We start from the raw sequence: 25,165 nt of genomic DNA on the forward strand, positions 1-25,165 counted from the left end.
TCCAAACACATCTTTTTCTTTTTGTTGGCAGCTGTGGCCCACAAGGTTGTGAAGCTAGGCCACTAACAAGAAAGTCGGTGGTTTGATCCCCAGCTCCTCCAGCCTGCATTCTGAAGTGTCCTCAGACTGCTGTGCCAACCATGCGGTGTGTAATAAAAAGTAATTCCAGATTTAGTTTAGCATATGTTTGCATATAGAAGTGTTAAATTACTTTGAGTGGTCGATTAGACTGGAATAGTTCTATATAAATGAATATTCCCTTCAGTTGTTCCTTTATTAAAAAGCTTTGTTAGTAAAACCACGAAGACAAATAATCTGTCTGTTTCTGATGAAGTTCACCTTTTCTCAACTCGAGTTCAGCGTTCTGAAGAAATAAGCCACTCATCATTTCCAGGTCACAGAGCAATAATGTTTTAATTTGGATGCAGGGGGGAGATCAACGTCCAGTCAGTGGTATGGTGTACATTACATCACAGGGTTTCAACCAACCAGACACCCATCAACAAACAGAATCACTAGACAAACAGGTAAAGAGAAGGGAAACAGTGGGACAGTGACTCACTCTGACCCCTCCACCACATGACGGGCCTCAGTCTCCTCTCTCTCTGCCATCTTCTTTTTTTTTTCTTTTTTTTTTCAATATCAACCTGAAGTCTTACCATGGCCGCAGACCAACAGTGTTACCCAGCATACATTCCAGGAAAGAAAAAAAGGTCTGTGTAACGTCACATGTCGGGGAAACCATGAGCGCACCAAGTGCTTTACATCCTCCGCACATGTCGAGGATCCACATCAGTCCGGCTGTTGCCAACAATATACACGGCAATGATTTTTTTTTTTTTCGTTGGAGGGGAAGGATATCAATGACAAAGAGTTACGGCTCAACCACAGCACAGGCAGTTCACAGGGAAAACAAAAAAAAAAAGGATTCTGAGATGATTCCACTGAGCGTTCCCAGTAGGTGTGAGTGCACAGTAGTTTTTACAGCTCCTGTTCTCCAGGGTTTCACCCAAACACAACACGAGCAGTTCATGGAAACTGTTGTTGTGTAAAACTCACAAGACGCATTTCTTTACACAACGCACTCTTTGTGGGGGTTTGACGAGATATTTGCTATACAAAGCAATGATACAAAAAAAAAGAAATAGCAACATCAGTTCATTATCAACATGACAAACTAATAGACAACATTTATTATAGTTTAAAGAAAAAGAAAGTATAAAAGTCCAATAAAAACTGATGCTGTGCACAAAAGGCACTCAAATTTCCTGCTCCACTTCCTCCGCTGCTCTATAAATAAAAAAGAAACAGTCTAGTTAAGTACAATGATGTTCATTTCATTCATGAAATCGTGTGCTTTCTTCATATTTAAATAAACATATCATTTTTTATATATTCAGAGATTTTCCCAGAGGTGCAAAAACTGTAACCAGGACAGAAACAAACTGAGCTACTTTGATGAACCAGTCGTTTGTAATATCGGCTCCAGGTCACACTGCTTCATCAAGAGAAGGAACCGAAAGGAGCCAGCAGAGGGCGTGGCTGCGCTGTGAGACTTTAAATACTCGATTGCCTTTTCCTCTCTGTCTGTGATCAACAATCCTCCCAACCTGGATATTTCTGCCCGAGGCAAATAAAAGCAACTAACACAAGCAAATATTTTCAGTTTGCAGCCTGTGCCTCAGCGACACTGCAGCTTGCACTGAACGCCTGCAGAGTTCACAGTGGAATCAGCGCCTGGTTTACATGCTAATATCTAAGATTCCTTTTGTTCAGTCAAGCAGGGTTAGTTCTCCTCCATTACTACTTCACCAACTGCTACAAGCGGCTTTATTAATCATTTCCAGCCCTGAGAAATGTTAAGGCCTGTTGCTTTAAAAAAAAGTCCAATACTAAAATTATTTTGTGCATTTCTCTTCTTTCTTTTTTTTTTTTTTTTTACCAAGGCAAGGCACCACATACAGCCTGTGTTTTAACTGCAGCATAATGAGTCAGGCATTACGGCGCAGGGCATGCAGAACAGAGCAGGCTGCCTGGGATGCAGATAACAAGGTCTCTGGACTGGAGCTGTCAGGCTGACGAGAGCTGCGGTGGAAACAAACACCCAAATGCTCTTGTTTAGTTTTTCCCTTCCAACAAGACGACAGTCAGAGCGTAACTGCATCCATCAAGGGAGCTAAGGAGAAGGCAGGAAAGAGGGGGGGGGGGAACAGATTTGATAAGAGAACGTCACAACATGGACTCTCGCTTCCCTCTTGGGGAGCGCTGCATCTTCAGTTTGAAAGAGGGAACTGTGGTTTTACTGTAACGACTCTCACGCAATAACATAATCGCCCAAATGAGTCTGAAGAAGGGAACGGGTCTACTGGATCCACTGTGTGAAAAGGGAGGGGGCATTTATTCAACCTTTGTGGTCAGTTTAACAGCAATCAAGTTTCTCTACGGTACAATTACCAAACGCACTCTACGCCCACAGCACAAGGTAGATGATTTGAACTATATATCACACAGACAAAGAATGTGTCTGTAGTTTCCTGGAGATGATAATAAGGTGAATATTTTATTTTTTTTACAAGTGCCATTCACATCAACCCTTTGCCTTTTTTTTTTTTGTCTTGGCCTGTACAGTTTAACACTTAAAAAAGTACTAGCTCTATATTATGTACAAGTTTACCACATGAAATCATACTTTAGTTGATGCATTAGTTTTCTGCATTTCATAAACAGGACGTAGAAATAAAACATGAAAGCAGAAACGTCATGTGACATCTTACTTTGTGAAGATTCGGATTAGTAAGGTCTGAGAATTGAGATGCTTGTATCTGTAGCAATGAACAGGATAAGAATAACACTGTAAGGCCCTGAAGTATTAGAACCCTTTTACACCAAAATAAGGAGGTGTATGCATATATATATATACTTTTTAAAACACAGTTAAATCCACTGGTTGCCAATACAGGAGCTTGTCTTCCTGTTTTTTCCCATTGCAGACAAAACCAGATATTAACAGGTGCTATAGTGGGTTTTTTGACCACCAGGGGAAAGAGGAATTCACTTTGCCATGCATTTGAACATCTGGTATATTTTTAACAATTGAGAATAAGGTTCCATCCATCCATCTATGACCGATACCGCTAGTTTTTTAAGGGTTGCGGGGGGGCTGGAGCTGAAATCAAGCAAGATACCGTTGAGAGGTCTTCAACCCTAATGTTAGGTTTCAAACTAATATTTCATTCCTACTACGGCCACATAAAAGAACTCTCCTCTCAGTGATGCACGTCTCCTCGAGTTTCCCTTATTTTCTTCAAACCCTGCATGCAGACGTATATAATGTCACTGTGTTGTTGCACATCCACTGAAGTATAGTACAAACAGATATCATGGCAGATTCAAGTACGTTTGTATGTACAGACTTAAGGCCTATGGACCTCAGTGATAAATAGACATGGAGTTTTAGCCTGAATGTGGACACAAACATCTGCTGGACAGTGGTGCTGAGTAGAAACTGATACCAAATTTAACACAAGTATTTCTTTCACTTGCATTCAATGTATCTCTGAAACGAGAACACGGCCACAGACTTTCGTTGGGATTGAGGTAAAACTGAAACACCCGGTTTCCTATACGCATTTACTGGAGTTAAATCAAGTTTCACAGAGAGCTGAGCTTCACGCCATCACACCTCGGCAGTTTCTTCAACCGCTTCATCACCCTGGTAACATCTTGCAGGCTTGCTTCAGGAGCTTCCTGAATAAATGAATTATGTCAGGCGGAAAACTGAGCGGGAAATATCTTTATCTGCATTTCCCATATCAGCACTGACTTCCATGAGCTCCCTTGGTTGGAAAGCTGTGCAACCTTCCCGCCAGATTCCACCTTCGCTACATGGTACCTGATTTATCCCCAGCGTCCCCGGACAGGTTCATGTTAGAACCGGCAGCTGAATTGTTACTTGGAAACATTTTCTCAGTGGGAGTTACGGCGGGGCTGCCGACTCCCGAAGAGCTGGAGCTGCTCGAGCGGTGCTGCGTCGGGGGAGGACGCAAGGGTCTCATGGGAGGCGGGCGGAGCTGAGCCCCGGCCAGGCGGGCGGACAGGGACGGTTTGAAGGTGGTCATCATCTCAGAGGTGGAGCTGCTGCTGCGCCGCATGGCCGCGTCCGGATCGCGGATCATGATCGTGTGCAGCGGACTGCCGGGCTCCGAGCTGACCGGGTTCTTCATGGGCTCCAGGGTGTCCAAGACCACGTCCGGGGCCTGTTTCACCGTGTTCTGTCGCTCCAGCTCACGTAGCTCATGGAGCGCTGTAGTCATAGTCTTCTCTATGTCCTTGTAGAGAGATGAAGATGATAATATTACAACAGGGATATGAGACATACAGCATTTAAATAGGATACCTTAAAGGTGAAGTCAAGTTAAAGAGCAAATTGAAGATTTTGTTTGTTAGTGTTTAGAGCTAATGCTGGCAGTCAATCGCTGATGAGGCGTTGATGTGTAGCTCCAGGCCTCCATGTCCTTGAGTTGTTCTATTGCTCAGCTGCAGTCTGGCCCTGACATTTACTGCAGGTCCCAGCTGCTGTTCTCAGACTGACAGCTCCAGCAGGGGGCCCCGCTCTGTTCTCAGAAACCTACGCAATCTGCATATATGCTATAAATGGCTGAAACTTTATACAGCGACTGGCAATGATAACATCAACTCAAGAAACAGAAATATATGAACAAATAATACCAAAAGAGGCAAAATATTTTCCTTGATATCACAGTTCTGTTTTCCCTTTAACATAAAACATTCCCGACATAATCGTTAATCGTTAAGTTATTTTTGTAGAATTATTTCATACTTCAGGGCACACCATCTGTGCATCTTTATGGTATGAAGCAGAACATCCCAATGAATTTAAGATTATGAAAAGCCATGACAAAAATAGTGAAAAGATGAAAAATATGGACAAAACCTTACCTCAGCAAGAGCCTCGGCCTCCAGCGATTTGTGGTCCCCGAGGCTGCTGTGACGAGTGGCCCCTGGCCCTGGTCTCAGCGGGTGGCCCTCAGGATAAGCCTTCCTGTCCGTGTAGTTGATGCTGCCCACGCTGCCAAAGGTTCCGAGGCGCCTCTTTTCTGGGCTCTCCATACGACTCTTGCTCATAGACACCTTGTGGGGGCTGCTGGGGCAGGCTGCAGCTCGCGGTGGAGTGTCAGTCACTCTGGTGGGACTGTGGGTTTCTGCTCCGCTCCGGTGACGCGGGACTGCAGCTCCATCGGACCGTAACCTAACCCTATGTGAAGAGATGAGTTCCTTGTCAAACAGGAAATAACATCAGCGGTACAGACTTAAAAAAAGGTGTTTATTACCTCCACCCCTGATCTCATTCCTGTCTGGGGTTTTTTAACCAACATTATGCAAAAACAACTGGAAGGATTTCCATGAAACTTAGTGGAAGGATGTGACATGGGCCAGGAGAATGATTACATTATATTTTAGTTTGGATCCGTATCAGGGGGCAGGTGAAGGATTCTTAGGGGCACTGATATTCATGAGTGTGTGTATCTTCTGAGCGCTATTCCAGCTGTTAAATGGCATCTACCTCCCCATGACTCCTCCGAAGTTGTAGTCAGGTGATTGTTCACATGGCGATGGGACCTCATTTTTAGATGAGCTCTTGTCGTCCAGTAAGGGTCCACTGCTCGCTTCACTATCTGCTTTCTGGCTGAGGTTGTCTGAGAAAGCATCATCACTGAAAGGGAAGAAGAAGACGGTGAACATTTGTGACGCACATGGACCCCTACTATGATTTCATTCAATTCTGTGATGTAACACTGAGACTTATAAGAGCTGTAGCACAGTGCGTTTAATACGAGTTAATTCACTTGAGTTAAGTAAGTACTCACTTGAAGGAGATGCATTAGGATCCAGAACCTCATTAACAACAATAACACCTACTCAACTACACGCTGCTGTTACTCACAGGTCTTGTACGACAATGTACTGATGTGGGATGAGACCATCGACACCATTATGACGACCCTCCCACCAGTCTTCAGAGGCTCTGTGATACAGGAGAAGGGAGGCTCCCTTCTTGAAGGACAGCTCCCTGGGACTGCGGCCCACATAGTCAAACTTGGCAATGGCTTCAATCTGTTCAACCTCTAAAAGACCGAAATAGACAAAAACAAATCAGTTAAAAGATGAATTAACTACAACATGGCTGTGGTCGTACTGAAGGTTATGATCGTGTACACAGAGTAATAAAACAGACACTAATGCAACCTTAAGAGAACATTTGAATGCTATTACTATGATCCCAGACACTATGTTATGTTCAAAAGGTGAAACAACTTTGTAAATCTCTCTGAAAGCTGAAATACAGACTTAGGGCTGGGCAGTAAAACAATATCAATAATTATATCACAGTAAAACAACAAAGGTTAAATTTGTATCATGCATTGTGTAATTGATCTACCTCAGATTTGTTAAATGTAGATTAAGATAGAGATGATGACGATTCATTTATCAGTCCCAAACACATGCACAGACATGCAAAGGCACACTCATGCAGGTAGGGAAATCTCTGCTTTTGACCCATCTGGTGCAGGACACACAGAGCAGTGAGCGACCATGTACGGCGCTCGGGGAGCAGATGTTGGGGGAGTAAGGTGCCTTGCTCAGGGGCACTAGACAGGGTAGGGAGATTTTTGGACAGATCAATCCAGGTTCGTCTTTTGTTGACTCTCCGTGGAGTCGAACCAGAGACCTTCACTGCCCATAGTCCAAGTTTCTGCCACTAGACCACCGCCTCTCCTGTATTGTTGTTATCAAGTGTTTGTCATTCTCTGCTCATCAAGAAGAGTTTAAAACAAAAAGATTCTCTCTGGGGCGAATATTAAGAAATAATGATGATCCTGATAATCACAATTATCTGGGTAATTATTGATATCAACAATTATTTTTTATGTTTGACTTGATATAATTTTTGACCATATAGTACATCCCTACATCTCATTATTTTGTTTGAGCTCAAACAACGATGGAGTCATTTTTACAAGTCGTCTTTTCTATTGAAAAAAATCCTCTTAGAATAAATTAAGTCTGATTAATAAAGCAGTTTTCCCCTTGAAATAAAAAAGGAAGTTGACTCTATTGAGTAACTAGCAGGAGTCAGTCATGATAACAACCGCATCAAGCAGCTCTCAGCAAGAAAAGCCCCATTCAAAGAGAAACCCTGTCAATACTGTTTTGAAACCACACCTGAGGGGAGCGAGGCTGATAAAGAAAAACAGTTGTTGTTTGAGACAAGGAAGTTGAAAAGATCAACTTTGCTTTCAATTATAAAGTAATGAAAAAGAAAAATGTTACCGTCATCAGAGCTTTGGCTGATACGCTCTTAAATTACCAACACAAACTTGTTATTCTGCCATGAAAGCTGAAACATGGCCAGAGGACACGGAGTGAACCGACTTCAGAAAGTACAGAGCAACACCCGAGTTTATAATGTCACATCAGAGTCTTAGAAGTGAGGCCAGAAAGAGCAGAACCTGCAGCAGGCAATCAGCCTTTGTTCTCTTTTTCCAAGTAAGGCCAAGCAAAGAGGGTCAGGCTCATTACAGACACAGCCAACGGCACAGATGAAGCTGTGAGATAGGTTTACCCCAGTCTGACCCGACAAACTCCTCACTTCACACTCCCGCCTGTTAACTCTTCAAGGGACGATAGTATTCTAAGTATTACCTGTGTTTTTAGCATTTGTGCCAGGCCTGGTTATCTATTCAAAGCTCAGGGAAGAAGCAGGGAAACACAGCACAAAAGAGAAAGTCCCAGGAGAACCTCTGACTAACGTTGAACAAAGAGAACAGAGGAGGGCGAGAGAGCGACAGAGAGAGAGAGAGAGAGAGAGAGAGAGAGAGAGAGAGAGAGAGAGAGAGAGAGAGAGGGTTGGATCAAAGAGGGGGTGCATGCCAACACTGTTTACCCAACCCAGCCTTTCAGATCGCACACTGTTGTAGCACCAACCTCACTCACATCTCACTCAAAGACTCTTAATAAAAAAAGATCTGTCTTGTTGTCAAGGTTTTTTTTCATCCACAAAAGACGTTCGGTGTTCATTAAAAACGAATTGACAGGATGTGAACTACTTTGATAGGCTCAAACGACGAGGCACCAGGATGTATCAAAACATTCAAAGTTGCAATCTTTATAAATAGATCTTCTGTTTACAAACTCAGAAGGAAAAGTTGCAACGAGTGTGTCTCTATTTGCCGGAGAAAACAGTGGGAACTTCTCCTCCGGTCTCTGATCGTGGCGACAGAGCGACACAGATAAGACCCAAAGTTCCCATGGTTACTGACATTAAAATCAGAAAACCATGCTCTGTTTGACATGTGTGAGCTAACATGCTCATTATCTATCCTGCTTGGCGTTGTAAAGGGGGGGGGGGGGCTGGAGCCAATTCCTGTTCGCGTTGGATAAAAGGCAACAGTCCAAACCACTGTTACCCTTGTGCCTCTTCAGCAGGTACAGTATAACGACACACGCTCATTGTTGTTCAGAGTGTAGGCGTTGTTATTTTGGAATTTGAGAAATAAAAATAAAAAAAGTGACCCCAGGATGGCGCTAGAGGTAAAGTCAGGGGATGACAAAGGAGAGGGATTCATCCTTGAGAGTCTGAATAAAAAAATTCCAGCACAAATAAATTGATTTGTTGATGGACCAGAGAGGTGGGCGAAGGCCAGCATTGCCATCAGTGTGGATAAAAAAAACCTTTATAAAAAAAATTTATGTACGAAAAATGACTACTGAGATTTACAGACCTTCATCGCTGGTGTGTGGTTCGGTTCCATTATCAGCCTCGTCGATAGTCCCTGGTTCGCTGTGAGGGCTGTCACTGCAGGAGAACAGAAGACATGAGAAGGGACTGGATATAGAAAACAGGTAATTGGCTGATGAAAGGTCAAAGGTCAATCTTAATCACTATACAGGTCAGAGTTGTAAATTAAATCTTGACATAACTGTCCTGTACCACCCGGTCGAGCCAGTACCTACCAGTACTCCTCCCCCCCGGACATGCACTTCTCATACACCGGACCGTCCAGCTCACGGAGACTGGGAAAGATGAGTTCATTATGGGTGATGATGGTCTTGATGACCTCGTTCACATGTGCCTGGCAGGCTACAGGATCCTGCCCATCTGGGATGGGCATCAGAGTTGGACCAAAGCAGATAGCCAGGTTGTATTCATCCATCATGTTCTCGTCACTGTACTGGGAGACACTGAGGAACGGGACAGGAGGTTTTTAAGGTGTATTAAAAGACATGTTATCAGTTTAGGAGGGCTAAGGCTTCAATCCTGTGTTGACTTCAGTTTTAAAAACGTTTCTATCCATTCTATAACGTCTGGAAACCAGCTGCTTTACAATACAGACACGTCTTTACGTATTATCAACAAGCTGAGGCTGAGCAGTCGAGCCACAGCTGGAACAGCTTTAACAATGTAGGGAGGGAAAGGAGAGCAGAGACTGGAATCTAGGGGATGAAATCAAACTCTTTGTTCTGCAGGTGAACCCAGTAAAATGAGCACTGATAGGTCCATAGTCAAAAGACAGCTACACTGTGTCAGTGAGGCATGAGTTTCTGAGCGTGAATAGGCTCTAAGACTTTATAGACAGGTAAAGCAATAAATAATAGGATTTGGATCTTTTCTTTTCACCCATTATGTCTGATATTCAATTTATTCAAAATACATTTTCCCTAATAACAAAATTGTATCAGGAGCAGATCTAGGGGTGGGGCCAGGGGGGCCCAGCTGAAATCCTGCCCTGTCAATATTTTTTATTTTTTTTTAAATCACATTCTATCGATACTGAATTACATGTGTGGCTTTGCTCAAAGAGCCAACAGAAAACAAGGAACGATCTAAAAGTGCACCTTTCTGAATCAGGAGTCAGGCATGGACGTTGGACGTCTAATCGGCCCCTCTCTTTAAATCGTGGCCCCCGTTCAGGCCCCCAACTTGAGCCGCCTCAGCTTTGGTTATAATAACCTCATGTTTCTATACTGTTCTTTGTATGCGAGAGCTGCAGCACTCAGAACTCACTGATTGAGAAAAGCGAACAGATATCTCATGACGATGATGATGGTGCGAGGAAGAGTCACAACGATCTGCTGGATGTGGTGCGCTCGCTCGGCTCCGGACTCCAGCTCTGAAACACAGAGGACAGAGGTTGGATGTCTGTACTTTCAGTATGTGGACACCGTGGTTAAAACGTCTAAAATGCCCCTTCCTGATTTCCATTAGACCCCCCCGGCGAACAGAGACATCAAACTATCACAATTGTTGGGGAAATAATTCTGTGCAGCTGCTCGTTCATTACAAACTGATGTGGCCTACACTCTCCTCTGCCTACTGGCTATCGTTTAAATATCAGGCAGGTCCAGATTGCTTCAATGTGCTGCACTGGACGCCTTTCTCTTCCAAGTTTCTCAGAATTTGCAAGGTGTGTTTTTCTCCTTTCTGTTTGACCAGTGCTCTCACGTCGACAGTGATTGGTCCGAATGTTTTCTGTTGTGCGTGACTCACTGATGGTCGAGATGAAGTCCAGGAAGCGCTCCTTTGGGAAGATCGGGTTCTCCAGCCCCCGGAAGTACAGCTTCAGCACGCCTGCCGCTGAGTTAATATCGTGCTCATTCTGGTCGTCGACCAAGGGATCTTCACCTGATTCCAGAAAAATAAACGTGGTCTCAGTCTTGGTATTTAATCATATGATTATGACAAGTGTTTCTTTATGTATTTGTGACATGAAAACAATGAATACCAAGCCATCTGTCTTTCCTCACCTCTCTCAAATGAGTTTTTAATATCATTGACCTCCACCTGTGATCCCGGCACACGGAATATTCCCTGCTGCTGCAAGCCTGCAAGAAATACGACCCAGAACATACAGATTCAAAGTTAGGCTACAGCTGCCATTATCTCCGAGCCCCAGTGCCAGGTTCCTGAAAGCCCATTGGAAACACATAACACAGAGCAGGAAATGTAATCTAGTCATAAAGGCAGATGCGTATTTTTCCAGGAGAGGGCCCCTCAGCGAGGCTGCGGCATATGTTTTCAGTTAGAGGGCTCCTAATCAGTTTTCTGGAGTTTCATTAGGTCCAGATCCAGGGGAAGCCTGCAGGCTACGGCAATGAGCTGGAGACAGATGTGAAGGTAGACAGGGAGGAGTTACAGGGGCGGAGGGGCTGGTTGAACTGACTAAACCACGACCAAGACGACTTTCAAAATTCTCCCTGTGTGATCTATTGTTATGAGCTTGTCAAATCAGTGGCAGGCAGCTGAGCTCCGCAGAGACTGAGGTGCAGAGCAGAGAGGTCAGCCTCCATACCAGCGGCTATATGTGGAAATAGATAACCTCGACCTACAGCTGCTGTCACTTCTTATGAGACTGGAGAGAGTTCATAGTTAGCAGGAGTCACAACAACAGGACGTGAGACTCACCGTATAAATTGATGTATCGGACACAGCTCTCAACAACCAGTGGAATAGGTTGACCTGAATCCTGAAATTAAAATAATGTGGAGAAATGTAAAAGTGAAGACAAAACAAAATGTAGAAAAAAGCTGCACAGAGCTACGAGTTTAAATTATATTCAGTATTGAATCTTAATTTTATACTGAGATTCATTACCTCCGCCAAGGAGGTTATGTTACTTTTTACCCCAGTACTTTTGTTTTTTTTTAAGAAAGGTTACGCAAAAAATAACAGGACGGATTACCAGGGAACTTGGTGGAAGGAAGTGGTATGGCTCGGGGGAAGAACCAAGGGAATTTTGGTGTAGATCCAGATCATCATGACAGGGGGCAGCAGTATATTTCTTTAAATATTTGTTTTCACATTTGGGGAAGTGATAAGTGCCCAATTTGTTACAGTCTGATTGAATCTAAGGGGCCAGCAGGGCCTTGGCGAGGTATGTGCTATACTGAGTGTGATTCTAGTTATACAATGTGAAATGGAACATACGGTTTTGCCTTTGGAATATGTCTGAATAACAAATCTCACGTTGTACCAAAATACACATGAGAGAAGCTGTCTAATACTTCATTCTACTACAAAAATATCTTTCTATACAAATCTCACAGGGAGCATAAACAAGAGAAAACAATAACATATATGCAACTGTTATTGACAACTTAAAGCTATAGACACAGAATATCTATATCCTATATGATAGAATACAGATAGAAAAGTAGCAGCGTGCAAGTGAAGCTGAAGCAGTGATTAGTAAATTACTACAATTAGTTCAACTGTGTTAATTCGCTGTGTGTCCAGACCTACACACTCTAACGACAGAGGTACCTGAATACGGGTACGAGCATTCCTTCTCCCTCTGGGTCAGAAAGCAGCAAAGCACAGAGATGCAGAGGAAGAGAGGGCAAAGAGGCACAGAGTTAGAGAAGCTCAGATGACAAAGGACACCTCTGGAGGTTAGAGAAAACCGAGCACAGGGGCTGGTTACAGGAAAGGTTACAGCGATGCAATATAGGATCGGGTGCGTTGAAGGACAAAGCAGGCCCTCTGCTGTCTCCTGCCTCGCAGTCATTTAAAAACTGACTGGATTTAGAAATTATTCTGAGGGGGAAGTGAAGAGACAAGCGACTGCTGCTCTGTCTGTCAGCACCAGCAGAACCGCAGCAGGGAGGAGAATTATTAGAAGTTAAACAGAAGCGTTATATCATGATCAAGGGCAGCTGGAAAAGGGCGGAACAAAAGGCCAAAATTAGGAAAAGAACGAGAGCAAAGGCTCCGGCTGCCTTCCCCTCCTGCTCTGCAGGGGCCCGGGCATTAATACACCAGCATCAGAGGGTACCTTGATGAAGGTCTCCATATTGCCGTTAAACAGCTTATGGTTATACAGAGAGCGTGGCCTAGGCTTCCGCATTTTTTGTGGTTTAGGGGGAAGGGTGGGGGGCCTGAAAAAGACAAGACAACATTCTGTGAATCTATGGAACCAAATGTGCTTCTAAAGCAGGTGTGAAAAACATTCAATAAAACACAGCTTTTAACTTATCTTCAGTCTGGGTAATGAAATGGAAAAAGTCCAATTTTAATTTAAAAGTTGAGGAAAAACCCCAAGTAAGACATTTCATTAAAAAGGACCTTTATCATGTCATTCAGTGGTAAGAGCTAAGGAGACTCCAGGTCTGGATCGTCAATAAAATCATTTTCTTGACTTATCAAAAACCAAGCAAAGATTAATGATCATTAAAAACACAAATTAAATCCATCCCACCATATTTCATGTTGTTCAGTACAAGCACATGCACCTTATATAAAAAGTAATACAAGGGATGTGAATACGGTTAAAATACACATAATCCTTGTCAGTTTGAAAATAAATTAATATATATTTACTAATTAGGTATTTAATAAATGCTGGGATGAATTTGGGTAATCTGGGATATTGGGTAAAGTGAGACACCAAAACTTCAGTCTGTTTATTTCCTGTTTCAACTAAATCTACAGGACTTTTTTACGATAGGTTAGCATGGACATCATGTGACCGAAATCACATGACTTAATAGGGGCGATGTCACCCCCCTTTGGAATTGCATGACAGACTCAATGACATAAGATTCTGACAAGATAATGAAATAACTGGAATACTGGAAATCCTTTGTCAATGAGGCCATGATCTCAATATGAAATTTTGAAGAACATCACATATTTGCAAAGCACTGCCAGTTTGTACCTTGTTTATTGACTTATATAGTTTTATTAATAGGTAACATAGAAATGCCATCTATTAGACATGAGTGATAACTGTAAAGCCATGCAATATATTTCAAAATAAAATACCCATATGACAATCAAATAATTATAATAATTATAATTATTAATTTATTGTTTTTTTTCTTCTGGTGAGCTTTTGTCTTTTCTATAGAAGAGTAGAATTAATTATTAATTATTAATCTGAGAATAATGGAATAGGTAGATGCTTTATCTTACCGTGTAGTCCCACACTCGGCCCGTTCCCCTATGGAAAACAAACAAAACCCAACAGGGGACATGTTACATCTTTATGGTTCACATTATACAGACTCCAGTGTCCAGCCTCAGTCAGGGGTTGGATGAGAGACAACATGAGCATTGGGGGAAGAGATGAATGGAGCCGTGCTTGCACCATTCATTGGACAAAGCTATTGAGCAGTCGGGGCTGAAGCCTCAGGGGACCAAACGGATCCCTTGGGGGTAACAGGCCTCTTCTCAGAGCCAAAGAAAAGGGGCTGGCGGCTGCAGTGTGTGTATGTTAGTGAGAGAGGGGTCCATCAGTGTTGACACTGAGCAATGTCTATGCTGGCTCACTGAGCCTATTGTTGTGGTTCTCCAACAACTCACACGCATGGTATGGGCATATGCACTGAGCCTTTCTAAGGCCGATGCATTCTGTTAAGTCACCAAATCTTATTGAGTAAACAAGGATAAATGTCAGTTTATTTTTTCTGCTTGTGATAATGTGAAAAATATAATAAATATAGTAAATGGAGTTAATTGAAACATGACCCAGTGCTTCCCCATGAGCTGAGAGTCTTTGTCCAGCAGCGACTTGATTATCAACTGAAAGGGAGTCAATGTACAGACAAAAACAACAATGGCACTAAAGCATTCCAACATGATTTCTCTCCTCCACCTGACAATGGACAGAGAGAGCAAAGGCTAACCCATCCCTCAACGCATCATCCTGGCAGATGGGGCAAGGTCTCCGGTGCATTCATGTGAAGAAACAACAGCACGTTTCCCAGACATCAGTCCTCCGAGCGATCGCCCCGTCTACCTCTGACCAACCAACCTCAAAATTACACCAACTTCTTCAAGCATGAGCAAAGAAAAAGTCTATGTCACTTTCCCCCTAATTGCATGTGTGCCACAGTCCCTGAATGACAGTGGAGAGAACAAATCAAGTTCATTGAACAGGGGAATTGGTCTTAATCTGAGAAACAAAGGCTGGCAGATTTCCCCACACGATCTTGTCTTTTGCCAAAGCTTTGACATTATGTTTTTATTAATACATGCCGCAAGATGTAAACACCATGTGGCACTCGCCAGTCTCATCTTGTTCCCTCTGTCATGGTCACACACGACCACAGACGACCACGCACCTACGCAAACAAAAAACACACTATATTTGATGTGAAGCTGTGAGCTAATGAGCACAACTCGGTCCTGATTGATCACCTGAATAATTAAACACAGGCGGTACCTGGAGACGCCATATGCCGCGTTCGTACGCTCTCTCAGCTGCACCACCGTGGACAAACACACGGATCTGTCCAGAGATTGATATCTACTATAAAGTGAGTGTTTATGAGCATCTCGGCATGTAGTGGCAGCTCGGAGGGAACGACCACGATGATTTCATATGCTGAAAGACGCGATGAAGCAAAATCTAGTATTGTATAGGACTTGAGTGAATGAATTAATCGAAGGTGTGAAATCTGGGAATATGCATGAGGGCTGAAAGGCCTCAGCTGTCAGCGCCTGGTGCCCTTCTTCTATTAGGCAAACCCCTGATGCAAGAGCAGCTGCAGAAATGGGGCTCGGGCCCGGGCCTGCTGATTGATTGGGCGTAAACTGTTCACGGCTGAGGTGACAAGGGGACCCCTGGGGAAGGGAGGGGTTGAAGGAAGTCTCTCCTCTTAAAGCCTGAAAATGAAAACCTTCCCTGCGGCCACATCATATATACAGGCTAATCAGATAATGCTTTGACCAGCAGAGATAAGGAGAAAAGGGGGGAAATGGATACCTCAAAGAAGATAGGGTCTGTTTTTGGTGCGATAGTTTTCCATTTGAATATCAACTTCTCTTTTTCTCTGTCCTTCCTGCCGTCCTAAAAGCTTGTCTTTGTAGCCTCCCATACCCCATCCCCTGCTTCTTCTTAGATAAGACCTGCACCACTGTATGGCCCTGAAGGCAGTGATTTTATAAAGCTATGTCAGGATTCTGTGGGTCGCAATTACTGGATGAAACACGGGGTCACACACACACCATTAAGGGACGATAGAGTTATCGGAGACAGATGAAGAGAAAAGGCACCTTACCTTCACCCAGTGTCTGCTTCAGTAAGTCATGCTTGGCCTGCAGCTTAATGATGAGGTTACTGCCGTTCAGGAACTCCTTGAATTTCTACACAGGCAGACGGATGGAGGCATTATGAGGAGAGTGAGGAGCAGCAGTAATCCAGTGGAACACCAGCCCAGTCAAAGAATCCTGCTCAAATCAGCATATATTCAATCGCTTCTGCTTTTGATTTTGTTTTTATATTTCTCAGAACATGTGGAATCGATGACTGATGCTTTGATTCTTCCTGGCAGCCTGTTCTTTCTAGATAAAGAAGATCAGACTCACCGAAAAGTAGAACATCTCAGTCTCCTGCTGGTTCGACCTCCTCTTGGCGACGTTCATCTTGCTCATGTAGGACTCGGACGCCACGGACTTGATGGATTCAGTGGAGCGGCTGTGTTGGAAGGCGTCCGACACATCAAAGTCCTCCACCGTCAGCATGTCCTGCATCGTCTGCATGGTAGCATCCAAGGTCTTCCTCACCTGCACAGATTGGGGGGGAAGAAAGGACAGAAGATGACGAATGACACATCGTAGCACTTTTCCCTTTTCCCTTTTTTTTTCTTGAGAGTCACGTCTTTATTTTTTTCCGGGGCGACTAATGACATTTTGAAGGACAATAGTGAGTGATTTACAGCCCTAGAATATTAACATTAATATCGTAGGCAAACTAAGCCTGAAACGATAGATGGCCTTGGACTGTACTGTGACACCAAACAGCACCAGAACATAAGTCCAGACAAACCCGCGGGTCAGGCATACATCAGAGGAAGAGCTGAACGTGAAGACTGTATAACTGAATGAGGCTGTTTGTTTGGTGGTGAGATTGATAAAGCTCATTTCCACTAATGGCATGGCTCGTCCATTACACTGTAGAGAACAAGACGTGGGGAGACAGGGAAGACGCAGGGCCATTGGCACAGGCGCGTCTAACAGACCCTCGGTTATTATCACCTCCATTTGCACCTTTGTGTCTATGGCTCCTGATGAGAAAACCCTTTCTTCTTCATAAAATAGACAATTTCAAATATGACTTCATAGAAAACACGACTTCAGCACTGTCAGAATCTAAATATATTCATCGCTTCCCCAGAGCAAAGGTCATCGGAGAGTAATTGCGGTGAGAACAGATGGTGATGTGGCCCTCCCCTTGGCTCTGGAGAAAATGAGGAAGGGCTTTCTCTTTGTTTTGGGGGCTGGGAGGTGGGTGAAGGTGAGGGGGCTGGTGGCGCAGGACAGAAACAGGAGCTAACAGACTCATTAAAAATCCTCACCTCCTCATTCTCAATCTTCAGCGTGGATAAGCGAGACTGCAGTTGGTGGTAGCGCATCAGGAGTTCAGTCTGGACAGGCTGCTGGGCACTCACCTGGCATACCTGAGGAGGAGGAGGAGGAGGAGGAGGAGGAGGAGGAGGAGGAGGAGAACACGTGAGGAAGATACAACAGAGATCCATGTGAAACTTGAAAAGCAACTTTCTCAAAACAACCCGAAAAAATAATACAATTAAATCTGTAATGAGATCTGTGACACCTCACCTCATCTCCCATGTGTGGCAGGTATTCAAAGCGCATCGGGGGACAGAACACCTGGTTATGCATATCCATGATCTTGTGCTTGTCACTGCGAGAGTCCAGGTTCTCCACTGCATTCTCAATGATGTCCAGTCCCTCGTGACGGGAGGTCTCCAAGTTGTACTCGGCAGATAAATATGTCCTGAAGGTGCGTGCCAAGCTGGCGTGGTAGCCGAGGTCACAGCACTGTAGAGATAAAAACATTTTAAAAAACCAAGGGAAAAAATACTTTGTAAACGTGGAGATGGGGTTTGAATGGAGTGGCAATCTGCAAAATATATTTTATTTGTTAAGAGTAATTTAACACGAGTTGAAAAATATTGTCACCTCTGCTTGTTGTGTTGGGTGTGGTCAGACGTTGCCATTACACCTACTACACAGTGGCTGATCTAGGATTTTTCTAAATCAGGGGCCATAAAGGGGCTATAATGAAAAGAAAAGGACCAAGTATATGTCCAACACTCATGCACAATTCCTGATTCAGTAAGTTGCACACCATGTCATTCCTTTCTTACTGTTTTTAGCTCGCTTTGATCAAAGCCACACGTCATTGAATATATTTTGAAAATGCCCCTTGGTCCCGCCCCTGCTTCTGCCCCTCCTGCAGTCAAATAACAGTGATGGCACAGTGTCCTGACCACACCCTCGAGTACAGCAGCTTCTCAAGGTGGGCGGTTAAACCACCACAGGTCAGATATTCAGCAGGTGTTAAATTGCTGTATAAATTACATTTAATTGAAATAAATTCATCAAGTGGACGGGAAAGTGTGTGAAAGTGCCAATTTGAGTTGTAAAGTTGGTTTGAGCACCGTCTCTCATGTTCAGACCCAGCTCATGGACTAAATCCCAAATTAGCTCCTGCTACAGGTTACCTTTAAAAATAGAAGGAGAGTTCAGAGAATTACAGGAGCTAGCACAGTGGGACACCAGGGATAATTACAGAGCCTTATCACACCGAGTTGTATGAAGTAACCTAATTAAGCAGAGGGTGGTGGCGAGGAGGTTTTAGAGGGAGGCTTGAGGCAACTGACAGCTCTGTGAATCACTAAGTAAATGCTACTTAGCGCTCTTTAGCACCGGGGAAGTAGACTCTCTACTTTGGTGCACGAGGCTGATTGCACCGCTCAGTCAAAGGGGCTCAGCAGACTAAAGACCAAAGGGAGAAAGTTAGTCTATTTTTAAACAAACAGGCTGAACTACATGACAAATCATATCCACATCTGCAGCAGCAGCAGCCTGCAGGAGCAGACGATGGGAGAAATAAGGGATTCATCCAAATGATTCTGACCACTTTGCCTTGAAAAGTCATACATACTGCATTTACATTATAATATGTAATTGTTAGCAATATATTATATATGGATTAAACTTAATTTTTCATAACCTTATGTATATATAAGCTCCATTATGAGTTTGTCATTTTTAAGTTCTTCATAGAGTCAGTTTAATATGCTCTAATGCTGACTGATAGTATCCCAATGGATGTAACATGTGCATAATTACAATTTACAAGTCTTGCTATACACTTCTTTCCTGCTGTACTATTTTTAGCTGTGAAATATCAATATCTCCACAAAGATACAGTATCCTATGTTGCATTTACAGGCGGACAGCACTGACCAATGTCTCACAATACAGCATTCATCATTTCCAGGCATTGTAGTTGTTGAGTAAACTTGGCAAATTAGGATAAATTATTTCATTTTAATCCTTAACTGCTCCTGAACAGTTTTATCTCAGTGATGCTGTCTGACAAAGCTGACTCCTTCCTGCATGGACGTCCACTGTGGTGAGTTGTGACTCTGAAGTGACAGATCGTTTGTCTTCCTCTTTCCCACAGTCAAACTAGCAAAGGCTCATGATCTCATTCCCTGTAACTCAGCAGGATTTGAAATGACATGGGTTTTTCACTGGATCAATCACAGCTGCCAAGCAAAGAGGCAGGGAGAGCCATGAATCAGTGTCTAGGTTCATGTTCGGCTACCACCAACATGTAGGTTCAGCCACAATCTATATAAAGCAATAAACTGTATTAACTGTGATCTCTTAAAATCAAAAGGAATGATAATCATTATAGAAATGTCACTGAAATCATCTCTTCATCATGCCTGACCTGGACAATGTGCAATATGACTGTGGCTAATGTAGCTGCGTAAGGTGGTCTTGCCTCAAGGAAAAAAATGTGACAGCCATGGTCATTAGCACAGAGAGCAGGAAGGAGAGACCGGCAGACTGAAGGGCTGACAGGTTAAAACATTAACTGAATAAGAAAGTAGGTCTTTATAGAGAACAAGCCAACCTGGACTTTCACTTATCACCAATCAATTAAAAAGTTAAATGATTCACAGAACCCATTAGAGGACATTAGAACTGCAACTAAAGCTTCTTTACCCTAATCAGTTATTCTGCTTGATTATCTTAAGAGTCCAATTTAGTTCAATCATAGACTGTATATAAAGATGGAAGGACTTGACTGATCCCTAAAAGTGAAGCCGTGGCTGGCTACAGTGTAGGTTATAGAGCCCTCCTCCTCCATGTTAGTGGATGGGACCAATCTAACATTTTTCTCAGAGATGGTTTCTGTCATTTTAGGTAGATCTTATCACACTAATGTTTGTCCAAGTGTTTTTGATAGCTTCGGTTCTAATAAGTTATTTGATGCTATGAAAAGGGTGAAAGCGTCATGATTGACAGCTGAGACTGACTTGGGATTGGTTGAGCAGAAGTATTGATGGAATCTCAGAGCTGTGGCCCCCATGCCCGGATCACTACAGTGCAGACTCTGGCTACAATTTACATCATCAGCACAAAATGTCAGCATTCGTATTCGGGATATTTTGGCTTCATTTTTGGATCGTGGGAGGACACAGCGTCCGTCTTTATAAACAGTCTTTGGCTGAACTATATTTGACTCTTAATTCAAACAACAACCCATTGATAAAAATAAACAATTCACTATTTGGATCAGCTAATGGATTAATTGAATAATCATTTCAGCTTTTAAATACATAAGTACTGACACCCGAAGCATTCATTAGCTGTGTGTACTGTGTAATCGTGGAACTGGAGCAAATTGACAATAATAATGTGGAATGGGAGTCAATTAAGAAGAGGGAGCTGTTTGTTTACACGTCTACAGTAAAACGAACAGAAGATCCGGATGACAGCTTCCCATTTATATTGTGTAAAATGGTCAACAAAGCCTTCTTGATCTTTAATCTCCATGTGTTTGTCTGCAGGGCGACTGGGAGCAGGTCGCCTGGGACCGAGAGCTCGGTGCCAAACCACGTTCATGCCTGAATAAACTGAACCTCTGCTTCACCGGCTGACTTTGACCAACTTCCAACCATTAGTGGTTTGCTAACAAAGTCCTCCTTTTAAACGCTTCTTCTCGTTTAGTGAGTGTATGTAAAGGTTGCATTCCCGTACAATTCAGCACATATAATTGAGGAAATATTCTTGCTTTGACCTATAATAAAACAGCTTAAGTCACTGTAAGAGAGGGCTGCTTCCTCTTCTCTGATCCAGGAAAAGGGGAGACCACATGAGGACAGATAACCCACAATAGAGAATGTGCGAGTGTGTGTCTGTGCGAGTGTGTCCTGCGTGATGCCTTTTCAGCGAGAAGCAGAAAATCACAGGGACACGCTGTGTTTGTCACAGCCGAGCTCCCAAAGGCAACATCAACAAAAACAAATGAGCGGAATCACCGCAGCACAGACCTACAGAGCATCGCTAAAGTAATTTTCGCGTCAACAGTCAGTCGTTAGCGCGTCGGTGATACGTTTGTTAGGCAGAAATTAATACACGGGAAAAAATGATGGTAAATACATCTAACGGGGCCAACAGAGCAGCTTGGAGACAAACAGCTAACAGGCTGAGAGAGAATGACACACAGGAACAGATGGTGAGAGAAGCGACAGTGCTGCGGAGTCAAGTCAACAGCAGAAAACCCAGCAGAGAGGTGTCAATAAACACATGTGCCTCGCGCATACTTACATCAATCATATCGGAGACGTCATGGATGTAATATTTCGCCACGACTGCATTTGTCGCTGCCAGGTTCAACAAATAGTCATTCCGGGCTTTTGTGCATTTCAGCTTGTTCTCGGAGTACTTGGCTTGCCTCTGGGGAGGAGAGAAGAGACAGGGTAGATGAAGGGGGGTTGGGGGGGGGGACACATCATCGGTGCAGGAAGATAAAGTAATATGGGTAGGATTTAAGGTGTGAGCTCAGCTGGTGGCCGCTTTGGGCCCAACAGACAGGTAGAGATGTCGGGGAAAGTTTGGAGGAGCCGGCTCTGGAGAGTCTTCCTCTGGATAGTTTTCGAACAGTTGCACAGTTAAGCCTGTGTTTATTATCCTGTCTCTCAACACAGGCACCAGAGGCTACAGGATGTGGATACTGACACAGGAGCACGCAAACAGACCCTGGTTTATGTGGGTTGTGTAGTCTTACTAATGTGTTAGTATTCAGAGGAGTGCATGCCACCGTCAAGGCATGCACTCTTTTTAAAACTTTTTAAAACTGTATTGACAAAGCCTCTTTAAAACAACACATTTCCACTGTTTTGAATGCAACGAAAGCATCATAATTTCAAAACAGAGACTCAAGCCCATTATTGAAATTGTGCATTTTTTCATTTAACTATAGGCAGACACTTTACTTCCAATTTCACAAAGCTATTATGATGCAAATTTCCATGGTGTGGTGTGTAAGGAGAAAGGAGATTAACTTTCTTTCCTGTCTCTTCCTCCTCCAACCTGTTTGCAGGCATACTGATGAGACAAAGCCTCAGAGGAGGAAACAGGGAAAGAGAAGAATATTCACTGCCATGCTGTGATATAAATAATGTTCGGGTTCCAAGCCGAGCCGCGTCTCCGAGGATACGAGCCTGCCGCCCTGACAGCCTTTTGATTTCCTGCACCTGAGAGATAATGGTGGGTTTCATTAGCATGAAAAAACTCTAGAAGGAGATCCAGAATAAAAAATGCATGGGTGTATTTAAAGTACGACGTGCTCGGAGACCACCAGTGACTATACACAAACTGAAAATCTGCATAAGATGGAAGGAGAGTTGGGTTATTGACAGGGAGTGCTGCAGGGTGCTCCTGACAAGAAATGACTGTCTATCCACTGTTGATGATGAGTCTTAACCTCATCTTCCAGTTTCAAGAGGCAGATTAAAAGCTGTAGAGTCAAACTGTGTATGAAGGCACCACATTTCTCTCATCTCCGTCCTGCTCACCTTCTCTTTCATCTTCTCAATCTTCCTGACGGTGCTGCGTCTCGGCTGGCGGTCCTCGTGACGCAGGAGGTTCACGTTGAGATCTCCCGACTTGCTGAACTGCTTCTCCTCCTGCTTCTCTGCGTCCTTCAGCTTACTCTCTGCACTGATGCTCTCGGTGTGATACATGTGGTATGTCTTCATCACCTGCAGGAGAAGCAAGACAGAGATTCATCAGGCTGATCGTCCTCTGGGCTGATTGTCAGCACGCCTCAGCATGTGGGTGACTGCAGGCTGAAGATTTAAAGAAGCTTCACAGTTGCTGTAAAACTGTGTTGGACAAAGTGAGAAATCAGAGGATCCATCTGCATCTACATCAACAGTACATACAGTACAAAGTGAAATACAAATGCAGCACTTGCATAGTGTGTCCCATTGAAACGGAGGGAGATCAATTCTTCATATGAGATAAGAGCTGCGACCATTCATACCAAAATCAGCAAATATGCTGATAGACTAATGAATTCATAATTTCAGTCATATTTCAAGAATGCCAAGTATTCTCCTATGGTCAGTTTTTAGCTAGTTATAAATGTCATTAAATGAAAAGCAACATTGTTTTATGGACTCTAGATCAGATAAAACAAGGAAATCCAGACACCACCATTTGCCCCATTGGCCCCATCAGACAAGCTTTAATGGGCATTTTCACTGTTTGTATACATTCAACAATTAAGAGACAAAATCATCCACAGATTATTTATTAGAAAATAACAGTTATCTGTAGTCCCATCTAAAACTATGATATTGTGCATAGACCTAGTGCAAGAGGGATGTCTGGTGCCTTTGGAAGAAAGGCATCATTAGTATTTTTATCAGAAGCCGGCAGGTCATAAATATGTAGGGGTGTTCACCAGTGGGAATCGTAAAAAGACACATAAACAAGCCCTGACTCAGAGGTGGATATCACCTCTCCAGCAAACCAAGCATGTTTGAAGGCTGATTGACTTGAGAGGAGGAATATCTTCTTTCTTATTTGAATATTGTTGTATTGTTGCTTATTAAGCGTCTTTTGGGGCCAAGCTTGACTGAACAATCCACATGCACACTGGCTTTAATCCTCATTCCCAAAACAACTCATACCTGTGCACCCTGACCTCTGAGATATGAGCAGCAAACTTTCCTGGACTTGAATGTGCACTCTCTCCAGAGAAAGTCTGGTTTGATTTAGTCTTTTTTCATAGGGGCCTGTTGGATCAATGTTGGCAGTCAATACAGTGAGACAACAGATGTCGCTGCATGTGGAATATTTATAGTGGAACGAGGGGTCCAGGGTTGTGTGTGGTTTGGTCTTGGCTGTCAAATCTTCAACTCGCCCTTCAATTTCGACGTCGCTGTGGCTTCTCTGCCTCCGACATCATTTCTCAGAGTAACTTCCCATCGCCCCGCAGGCCTGTTGGTTTTCAGATGTTCTGTGTGCCCTGCAGTTCCATCTCCACTTTGATCCCTTCATCTGATGTCAGGTTTTTGACACAGACACCCCGCCGTCCCACTCCAACGCGGTGATGACAAGACCGTAGCGACAGAAATCCCCTGTAATAGCAGACATGAGCCTCCTGCATCTTTCTTAACTGGTGCCAGATGCTCACATGGTCTCTGCTTAAAGCTCCTTCCTTGGCCTCGTAAAGCAAGGTCCAGATGTGAGCTGCGTCTTCAAACGTCAAACCAGCGTTCAGGACTTTCTACAAACACCCCAGGATGTTAGGCAGTCGATGTAAACAGCTGTTTATTTGTTTCCCGTGATAAAGTTAGCAATGCTCACTTAAGCAGCAGGGTTCCTTTTATGACTACGAGAGCTACTCGTCAATAATCACATTTGCCACCGGTACACTCACATCGGTAATTCCCCACTGACCTCAAACTTTAGTGATTGTATTATTTTCTAAGAGGCTCAGTTTTTCTCCCGGCTCTGTGTTGGGATAAATAGCTCTCCTCTCCAGGAAGTGCAGGAACAACCAGGACAGCAGTGTGACACAAAAGCTCCAAGGCAAACACCTGAGGGGTCAATAGAATGATAGAGGACACAAGTTTATTCTCAGAGTGACAAAGCTGATGTCAGGATGGGCACTACACGGAGAGAGAAACTAGGCTGACACTGGGCGTTCGTTCAAAGGTTTTCTTTTAAAACATCCTGTGACACCGTGAGATAGATTTCTCTTTCTCTCTTTCTCTATTTTTCCTTCTTTGAACCATCTGATGA

At 43.5% G+C, this 25,165-nt stretch overlaps 1 protein-coding gene across 2 annotated transcripts in view; it reads right to left on the reverse strand.

Annotated features, from left to right (window-relative positions):
- Window positions 1–395: 395 nt before the first annotated feature.
- The window catches only part of srgap3 (SLIT-ROBO Rho GTPase activating protein 3), a 58,039-nt gene continuing 33,269 nt past the window's right edge, over window positions 396–25,165 (reverse strand). The window contains exons 5-22 of one of the 2 annotated variants that reach the window (XM_062401157.1): window positions 22,927–23,112; window positions 21,677–21,805; window positions 17,642–17,863; window positions 17,380–17,481; window positions 16,391–16,588; window positions 16,084–16,168; window positions 13,994–14,021; window positions 12,344–12,374; window positions 11,486–11,546; window positions 10,828–10,905; window positions 10,571–10,705; window positions 10,088–10,193; window positions 9,037–9,264; window positions 8,805–8,878; window positions 5,966–6,146; window positions 5,585–5,734; window positions 4,960–5,275; window positions 396–4,328 (exon numbers count right to left, since the gene is read on the reverse strand). In XM_062401157.1, coding sequence (XP_062257141.1) covers window positions 3,882–4,328; window positions 4,960–5,275; window positions 5,585–5,734; window positions 5,966–6,146; window positions 8,805–8,878; window positions 9,037–9,264; window positions 10,088–10,193; window positions 10,571–10,705; window positions 10,828–10,905; window positions 11,486–11,546; window positions 12,344–12,374; window positions 13,994–14,021; window positions 16,084–16,168; window positions 16,391–16,588; window positions 17,380–17,481; window positions 17,642–17,863; window positions 21,677–21,805; window positions 22,927–23,112 — 2,757 coding nt within the window. In that variant the 3' untranslated portion in view covers window positions 396–3,881. Of the gene's footprint in view, window positions 4,329–4,959; window positions 5,276–5,584; window positions 5,735–5,965; window positions 6,147–8,804; window positions 8,879–9,036; window positions 9,265–10,087; window positions 10,194–10,570; window positions 10,706–10,827; window positions 10,906–11,485; window positions 11,547–12,343; window positions 12,375–12,854; window positions 12,958–13,993; window positions 14,022–16,083; window positions 16,169–16,390; window positions 16,589–17,379; window positions 17,482–17,641; window positions 17,864–21,676; window positions 21,806–22,926; window positions 23,113–25,165 lie in introns of both variants that reach the window. The other variant, XM_062401148.1, reaches the window with a different exon arrangement.

This window comes from Platichthys flesus, chromosome 2, assembly GCF_949316205.1.
Source record: "Platichthys flesus chromosome 2, fPlaFle2.1, whole genome shotgun sequence".
NCBI classification, from domain to species: Eukaryota; Metazoa; Chordata; class Actinopteri; order Pleuronectiformes; family Pleuronectidae; genus Platichthys; species Platichthys flesus.